This window comes from Daktulosphaira vitifoliae, unplaced genomic scaffold, assembly GCF_025091365.1.
Source record: "Daktulosphaira vitifoliae isolate Bord-2020 unplaced genomic scaffold, ASM2509136v1 Scaffold_3, whole genome shotgun sequence".
Taxonomy (NCBI): domain Eukaryota; kingdom Metazoa; phylum Arthropoda; class Insecta; order Hemiptera; family Phylloxeridae; genus Daktulosphaira; species Daktulosphaira vitifoliae.
In genome coordinates this window covers 42852322-42861660 of record NW_026099574.1, presented here as the reverse complement: position 1 = coordinate 42861660, position 9339 = coordinate 42852322, and the positions used below count along the sequence as shown (strand labels likewise).

Here is a 9339-nt window from a genome sequence, read left to right as displayed (position 1 = left end):
CGCGAGTTTCTACTAAAAACAATAATACAAATATATTTATAATACTATACTGCTATTAAAAGTGGACTATTATCTCAATTTGAAGATGGACCGAGACCGGATCCTTGAATTCTTTTAAAGACCAGAACTGGACCGATGAACTTTTTAAGGGACCGTAAAAAAAAAGGACCGATAATTTTTAACTACAGACCAACTAGGACCGGACTAATTTATTATTTGAAGTAGAAGACTGAACCGGACCGAACCGTGGTCTAGTCTGGTTCAGTCCGGACCGGTTCAAACCGAACCATGCAGCGCTCTAATTTATATACATCTTTCATTCAACATACTTTTTTTTTTTAAATAACACCATTTCCCTTTATATACACATATATTAAACTTATAAATCATAACACTTAAATTCAGGATATAAATAAGGAAAAAGATCATGTAGCTTTTAGAATAAACCACAAATTTTTAACACGCTTATATTAGTTTCACTTGTATGTTGTATGTTTGTTGTTTGTAAANACCCCTCGCCCCGCCCGCCCACAAAACACAGCTATACTTCGTGCATGATACTTTTACGTACGTAAGTCGCTTTACATGTATATATATATATATATATATTCTAATTACTATTAAAAATATATATTAACACGCTTTATTCTCATTAAGATATATAAAGTGTATTCATTCCGACTACAGGGGATGATTCCCGTATCGTCATTTTCCGTCACTACCTCCATGTTCCGGGAATGGGTAATTTACGCGCCTGCTGCTTTCCTTGGATGAGGTAGCCGTTTCTCAGACTCCCTCCCCGGAATCGAACCCTGATTTCCCGTTACCCGTTACAACCATGATATTGATAGTAACTACTATCATAACATGAAACTAAAAAGTTAAAAATAAATATTGTTTAAAAAACACGCTTTTAAAGTATATTGAACTAAAAAGTTAAAAATAATTTTTAAAACAATAATAAAAGCAAAATACTAGTATTATTGTTTTAAGCTTATTTTAAAAATTATTTTTAGCTTTTTAGTTCGATGTACTTTAAAAGCGTGTTTTTTTAGTTTTTTAAACATGTTGTGTCCCACCTAGAATGAGACACGGTAACGTGTTTGGAGTGGATGTAGTTGTAATGTGAAATGAAAACAAAAGATTACGGAACAATATATATATTTATAACGGTTCTTAAATTTAGAAATACAATTATTTATAATTGATACATTAATTGTATTAAGGTAAAATCACTTATAAGTCGTAACACAATATATTTATACAATGGTTCGAACGCGATTGATTGTTGCTTATTCGTTGTTTAATATGTTAAATATATTTTTTATGACAGTGATTTTAATCACATTCAGATATCATTATAGTTAACCCAACTATACCCTGTCACCACTGGTCCGCGACTCCCCTGTGCTGAGTTTTTATAATTGTTAATATCAATATTATATTACACTCTTTGTGTGTACAACCAAAAAATAATTGTAGGATATACAATTCATGTTTATATTTTAATAATAATTTATAGAATTACTAAGTAATAAAGTAAATTGTGATTAATTATATAACAATAATGTAGAAAAAAATGTATTTTATTACAACATTTAATGAGTTTCTATTTCTAATAGCGTTGGAGGTTCTTCCTCTGTTGCTTTAAGTTCCAATTCTATATTTATAACAAAAATTATAAGAATATGAAATGATATTTTAATTAATATTTATTTTATTTTAAATACCTTGTATAATTAGATCCTCGGGTGTTGGTACAAATGTTTCTTCAGTAATTGGATCAAATTTAAATCCTAGTTGAAAATAATTTTCTATAATTACTGACTTGATATAATCTTTAAATTTTCGGGTGATGAACTTAAAAAATTTTAATTTATCACCCTGTTGATAAATGGCTCTATAATCTAGAGCCCATTGATTCCATAAATAATACTGATTATAAGGTACAAATTCACAATATGAATCAGTTTCGTTTTTTAAATCTTTTATTATGCTTTTAGAAAATGAATATATAGTGTCAAATGCCCAATAATAGGTAGATAAATCATAACGTGATAGAGTTCGTTCGTTTAATTTGTCAAGAATATCTCCTATTCTCTCCAGCAAAGGACTCATTATGTAGTGATTGTAGTAATTTTTTTTAAAATAAGCCCATGGTAAACTATGTATTGAATCTAAAGCATCCAATGCACCTTTCATCAATGTTGCTAATGGAACAATAAATAGAGTTATTATTTTTATGAATCCTTCCGTACAAATGTAAATTCTTTTTTTATTTTTCGTACAAATCGATAGGCCATTAATAATACTTGAAAAAAGATTATTTATAACTTTAGCATATGTGCATCCAAGATGTACAGTCAAAGCTCGCACCTTTTTCATACATAGAGATCGATGTGTAGGTGTTTTAATTAGATTTTCAAGGTGATATTTATTACAATTATATTTTACAAATTTCACAACATTTAAATTTTTCCATCCCGAATACAATAATAACTTATCTAACTGATCTATTTGTTTATTTGTAGCTCTTTGTGCTTTTGTATATAAAATCACATAAGATAAAAAAACACTAAACTTGACAAGTTTTAATGAAAACATATGGAAGATAATTAATTATTATGATTGAAACTTTTTAAACGAAATACAATTCGACTAAATGTATAAAGACACGTATTTATTGTGTTTTGTATTTAAAAACTACAAAATTAACATTTATGATAAAACATATGTGGTATTATAATAATTACCTTTAAATAGAATTGTTTTCACATAATCTTTTTAAATGTGACACAAAAAATTGGCGTACAGTTTAATTAAATAAATTCTAAATGTAAATAAAAATATGATATTTATACTATTTTTGATACTCATTGGTTTGTGAACCAAATGAAAAATTTCTGCTGATGTGGTTTTGAAACCAGTTTTAAAAATGAGAAAAAAATCGTATTTTAAGTCTATAAACAAAGTTATACGTTTTTTTTTTTTTTGACATTCCACAGTTTTATAATTATACTTTTGATTGATTTAACTTGTTAATAATTTTTATAGATTAGTAAAATAAATTTGCTATACTAACTGACACGGAACAATGATTCCGTCGACCTCACATCATGTTATCAATCTGTGTGGAAGTGAATTTGGATCAAGTGCGCGGTGACTTAGTGGTAAGACACTTTTTATGACCGCCTGTCAATCCCCGGCAACTGTGTTTTAGGTTTCATTATTATTTTCTAAGCCAACTATAAAGTAGAGCTTGGTCCAAAGGCTTTCTATCCTATTAATTTGACAGGTTTTCTACACCAGCTGTCGACCGTGTCAGATCAGTAAGGGAGCAAGGTGCGTGTCACCGTTTAGGTTCCTATATGGTCACCCATCCGGGAACTAATAGTGAGCCGCGCAGCTGAACATCAACGCTAACAGCGGTGACAGAATTATTCACTACGCCATAGCACACCTCGATTTATTATACTGATTTTAAATTTTTGAGATATTAGATATACTAATGTATTTTTATTTTAAAGCAAGGAAAATACTCCATTGATCATTTCAACGGCTTGTTTCGTGTATACTTTTTTAAATAAAACGATACGCTTTTTAAAATGAATGAATAGCGCGTTTTACGACACGATTTTGATCGCTGTCAGATATCAGTCAATACTAATCTAAAAGAACACCTCAAATCCACTACGCTGGATTCCAACTATGGTTAATTGTTTAGTTATGTAATTGTTATTTCCATAATGGCGACCGCACAAGTTAATAATAATTATAATTCATTATAATAAATAAATATTTTAAAATGTATTATTTTATTGATTTACAAATGATATCTGATTTCACGTTAAACTTATTTTCGACCTTGGAGTTTTTTTTTAATAAAAGTCAGTCCGTTCAAATATCAGTGCGTTCCGATGTGTGTAAATTACAATATTTATTTAAGCCAAATTATGCAGGAAATAATAAACACGACATGTGTTAGTTGACATTTGTATTGTAGTATCAGTTGTTCACAACCGGTAGCGTTTATAATGGACCTTAGGTAAATATTGGCGGTGGGACAACACAATTGTTAAATTCGAGTTCGGCGGTAATGACGATTTGTTTGCATTCTCGCGGATAGAAAAAACACTTGGTGAACAAGTGTTTTCTCGTCATAACTGTTGTCAACCCGATCGTTATGCTCGTTAGAACAGCATTACGTAATGCCGATGTGTTGTTATCGACTACACCGGCCGCCGTTGCACGTATCAGGCGATATAATAAACAGGCGCAGACGATCAGCGAGCGCCGTACGTGACGTACACGGTAAACGTGAACGAAGCCCGTGTAACTCGCACGAGAATTGCTCACGAGGGGTGGGCTACGATAACACGAGCAGCTTAAGCGTGTCCGGCCGGTAATAGGATCGTTGCGAGACTAAAACCGACACAACATCATCTCCATTCGTATTGTAATGGACTCCACTAAGATAAACACTTCCATCCATCATAATACATTCGTCGGACGTGAGCGGCCTCGTTTACGGCGCAAACTGTCAGTCATTGGCCGTAACAACAATAACAAAAGCAATAATACACAAAACAAGATACAAAAGCGAGTTCGTTCGAAAAGCTCACCGACCGAAACAAAAGCATTGGCGGCGTTTTCCATTAACATCACTCATAAATCGCCTATCAGTCATTTCGATATTGTATTTTTTCCAGTGGATCGATAAATATCCGTCTTCATTTATTATAACGAAAACATAGTTGAAGAATTTTTTTTTCTTTTTACACAGTCTACGAAAGCACAGCTATAAACTCTCGATGAGATACTGTAGTTAGGTTTGCAAGTAATATTTTTAAAAATTGAACACTGTACAATTTTGAAGACTATTACACAAAATCGTCGTTATAATGAATTAATTAAATTGTTCTATTAAGAATAAAATTAAAATTTAATGTGAATATCAAAATATAAAAAAAAAGATTTAATAGATACACCCAGAGAAAAACCTCGATCTATATAATAAATTCATTGTTCAATTTGATAAATATATCATAGGTTCAATAGTTATGATATATTTATCAATATGATAATTTTTTTTCTTGTCTTGAACAATAATTATTTATAAGAATAATTATTTTGTTCGTATTAATAAAACATTATCATAAACCCTTGATAAAGTTTCTCTATCAAAATTGATTGAGGTTTTTCTTTGGGTGTATGTTGACTACAAAATTTAATCGATTCTCACAGTAAATAATATTCAATTATTTTTTATTCATTGATATTATGTATATTTAACTTACTCTTCAAATAAAAACTATTCTGATAGTAATACTTACTTTACTAAAAATCTGTGTTCACCATTACATATGACAATCATGAAAATTAATATAAAATTCATTTTTGAAATAGTTGTTTGTAAAATTTAAATAAATTTTAACCTTTTGATTAATTTTGTGCCAGGAAAACTTTCAGTTATAATTAATTAGCTAATATCAAATTTATATCACATAATGACAATTATCATTTAGACAGTGGTACAATATTCGACTTTCAATTAAATTTAGTTAGAAAATTGTTATTGATTTTTGAACCGATTTTTGAGTAATTAGGCAACACATACACTTATAAAAATATTTGCTATTAAAAACTACGGCATGCGTATCGACGATCCCTGTGCCCGGGTTGAATTCTTAGAGGAGGCTCAAGCGGCTCTAACTTGGCGTTATTGCCCATCTTATCACCGGTACTTTCATATTGATCAATAAAATTAGTTTCCATCACCCAAATAAGACCCCGGGAACTGGATACAGCTAATCGTACTCGACACGTTCTTCCCAAGTGTACTAGCTTAAAGTTGTCTGCATCGAGAACTGAATTACCATCCCATGACCACACGGCGTTGGTGTTTTCCATCCGAAAAAACATGACACTACTCCGATCTGTGCCCAAGAGTATCATGTCACATGGCTTTTCTCCGACCAAACTCAACACAGCCGTATGTTGACGTCATGTCCACCAATAATACGTGAACTTTGTACATGTTCCATCCATAAGTGAGTAATAGTCTGATTCCTTGGAGCAACAAGAGAGGCGACATGTATAGAATGTCTCGATTACCCGGCAGATATATATCCGTTGACAGAATGACCTCTGGTACTCACGAGTACCAGGGTCACTTATAAACACCAAAAGATCACTTGAATTCCTGTACAAAGCTACAATGTACTGATAATAGCAATTTTCGTGCATTATGATAGCCATGCTTACAACCCTCATGATCTACATCCAAACGACTAATGAATTAATTTCATATCATAATTCCACAGAAATAAATTATAGTATAAAATATCGTTTTATACACACATAAGTTATGAACAGTTTATACAAATGTTAACAGGAACGTCATATAGATACATAAAATTTGTTTTTACCTGATTAGTTTTTACGTCTGTAGCAAAAAATTTGGGCCGTGCGACACTTTTTGGTCTTGACGTTACCAACATCCAGAGCACATAATACACCCTTGAAATCCATGTACACACCAATCACGTTGACGACGAAAGATTCCAAGGGGTTGCTATGGTACGCATCCCAATGTGGATATGGTGCAATTTGAGGGAACTAATTGTTGACCCCTTCAATTAATTCGATTTTGCCCAACGTGAATGGAACACCTACGGCTACGTTGGGCATTACTAGAAGCCCAGTGACGGACCCAGACGAGTCGCCCACTAACTGAAATCGAGATATCATAATACTCTTCTGACCTTTGTCGATTGTATTTTCCGTTTCAGCTGGATTTAGTCACGCCAGATTCGCACTGTTTATTACCCATTTGAGCACAGTCCTATTTCTATGAGCATCCACAGTGATCGCCATGGTTAAAGATAACATGTCTTACGATAACCGCCACATATTAGTTCAAAAAACAAAATCAGCAGCCGTTAAAACTGCAATGAGAACGGGTTACGTGCAAAGTGCATATAACACAACTATTCGTCATAAAAAACTGGAATTTTTTCACAACGCTCACAGTCATTTAATAATACAACTAATTCATCTTATACTTTATAGAAAATGTACTAAAAACATTTTTATTTTAAAATACCTTACAAAAGGTGGCCATTGTTATTTCTTGACTCTATTTGTGTGGTACACTACCAGTCTATAGTATTCTAAATTTTTAAGTAACATTATACAGAATAAATTATTTCTAACAAAAATTATTTTGCATTTCACCTAAATTTTACAATGGATTTTTTGAATTATAATTAATTTTTATAATAATCTCAATTTAGTAGATTTTGATACGAAGCTAAGAAGGTATTGTGATGGTGTGCGTTTTTTTTATGTCTGTCCATAAAAATTTCAATTTGGAACGATTTTAATGATCAATCGTCAAAAGAACCCAATTTTAATCTAATTAAACTTATATATTAACCAAATATTGGAAAAATAACCTTTATTTGAGAAATGTAGACAAATATCTTAACATTACGCTACTGTAAAAAACGGCATTATCAAAAAATATTATTGGATTTTGAAAATTGCTATAACTTCTTTTTAAAAACACTGATCTTTTCTATGATACTTTTGATGTTAAATAAATACTACAATTGCAATATATTTACACTATATTCTATATAGTTCATTCTATAGTATAGTATACCATATTGATATTCAGAAATATTCTATTTAAAATTTTTATTATTGTTAATATTAATACTATAATTATATTTTCTGTGTGTACAACCAATAAATAATTGTATGATACACAATTCACATTTAATTTTAATAATAATTTATAAAATTACTAAGTAATAAAGTAAATTATGCTTAACAATAATGTATAACAAATATATAACAATAATGTAGAAAAAAATTAATTTTATTACAACATTTAATGATTTTCTATTTGAATTAGCGTTGTAGGTTCTTCATCGATTGCTTTAAGTTCCAATTCTATATTTACAAAAAAAATTATAAGAATATGAAATGATATTTTAATTAATAATTTTAGCTTCTAGCGAAGCTGAAAAGGTATTAGTTTTACTATGATGTGTTTTTTTTTTGTGTCTGTTACCACTTTTCTCAGCTCTCACCGAACGGATTTCTTACAACGATACGTCAAAAGATCACAAATCGTATCTAATCGAAGACATTACCCTCAAAAATTGAAAAAATTTCCCTCGTTCCCCGTAAAATGACTACCGAATGCTATTTTTGTCTGAAAATTCTCGATTTTGTATTTTACATTTTTAATTTTATTAATTATTATATATTATGCTATAATTTTTTGAAAAATGTATGTATCAATAATTTTTTCATGAGAAGTAGTATTTTTATACATCTTTCATTCGACATATTGTTTTTTTAAATCGGACCATTTTCCTATATAAGAAGGGGATTCAAATCTAATAAATGCATATAGAAGTAGAACTTTTTCAACTTAACTTTTGAAAGTGTTTCGGAAAGAAACTTTTAGAAAGATGTATGGATCAATATAATTCTTTTTTTTATGGATGCATGATGTCTTTAACTATCATTTGGTATATTTTTTTTATAAATCTGACTCTTTACCTGCCTACAGGGGAGATTCAAAATGACAACTTCTTCACAAAATAATTACTTTTTCAACTTAACTTTTGAAAGTGATCCGGAAAGTCTAACACTTTTATATATATCTTAAATTAAAGCTAATGTAATGTACTTTATTATGAAAACAAAAATTTTCTAATGATTTGCATCAAAGCGTTTTTTTTATAGTGATTTTAATCACTATCAGATATCATTATACTTAATTCAACTATGCTACGTCACCACTGTGCCGCGACCCCCCTGTGTTGGTTTTTTTTTTTATTTTTAATACCTTGTATAATTAACACATTTAGTGATGGTAAAAATGTTTCTTCAGTAATTGGATCATATTTAAATCCCAGTTGAAAATAATATTCTATAATTATAGTTTTGATATAATCATTACATTTTCTGGTTAAAAACTTTAAAAATACTAATTTTTCGTCATGTTTTATAATGGCATTATATTCTTGAATCCATTCATCCCATAAATAGTTCTCATTATAAGATGCATATTCACAATATAACTCAGTTTCATAATTTATAAATCCTATTATTCTATTAGAAAATGAATATATAGTTTTAAGTATCCAAGTGTAGGTAGATAGATCATAACGTGATAGAGTTCGTTCATTTAATTTGTCAAAAATATCTCCTATTCTCCCCAACAAAGGACTCATTATGAAATGATTTTTGTTATTTTAGCTTCGATGCGAAGCTGAGAAGGTATTGGTTTTACTATGATGTGTTTTTTTTTTTTTTTTT

At 30.0% G+C, this 9339-nt stretch overlaps 2 protein-coding genes and 1 pseudogene across 2 annotated transcripts; all 3 read right to left on the bottom strand.

The window, feature by feature from the left end:
* Window positions 1–1151: 1151 nt before the first annotated feature.
* On the bottom strand, window positions 1152–2642 carry LOC126903371 (uncharacterized). Its single transcript, XM_050681551.1, has 2 exons — window positions 1731–2642; window positions 1152–1660 (listed from the first exon to the last, which is right to left on the bottom strand). The coding sequence occupies exons 1-2, from the start codon at window positions 2602–2604 to the stop codon at window positions 1599–1601; spliced, it is 936 nt and encodes a 311-aa protein (XP_050537508.1). The 5' UTR covers window positions 2605–2642; the 3' UTR covers window positions 1152–1598.
* Window positions 2643–5429: 2787 nt separating this feature from the next.
* LOC126902178 (uncharacterized) lies at window positions 5430–6843 on the bottom strand (annotated as a pseudogene).
* A 925-nt stretch (window positions 6844–7768) lies between these two features.
* Window positions 7769–9331, bottom strand: LOC126903372 (uncharacterized). Its single transcript, XM_050681552.1, has 2 exons — window positions 8867–9331; window positions 7769–7959 (listed from the first exon to the last, which is right to left on the bottom strand). The coding sequence occupies exons 1-2, from the start codon at window positions 9252–9254 to the stop codon at window positions 7898–7900; spliced, it is 450 nt and encodes a 149-aa protein (XP_050537509.1). The 5' UTR covers window positions 9255–9331; the 3' UTR covers window positions 7769–7897.
* Window positions 9332–9339: the final 8 nt, after the last annotated feature.

Excerpts from the sequence above, each read along its gene's own strand:
- LOC126903371 (XM_050681551.1), bottom strand. The coding sequence starts at position 2,604 with ATGTTTTCATTAAAACTTGTCAAGTTTAGTGTTTTTTTATCTTATGTG. Across the intron at positions 1,661-1,730 it reads CGAGGATCTAATTATACAAG|AATTGGAACTTAAAGCAACA; the intron begins GTATTTAAAATA and ends TTATAAATATAG.
- LOC126903372 (XM_050681552.1), bottom strand. The coding sequence starts at position 9,254 with ATGAGTCCTTTGTTGGGGAGAATAGGAGATATTTTTGACAAATTAAAT. Across the intron at positions 7,960-8,866 it reads AAATGTGTTAATTATACAAG|AATTGGAACTTAAAGCAATC; the intron begins GTATTAAAAATA and ends TTGTAAATATAG.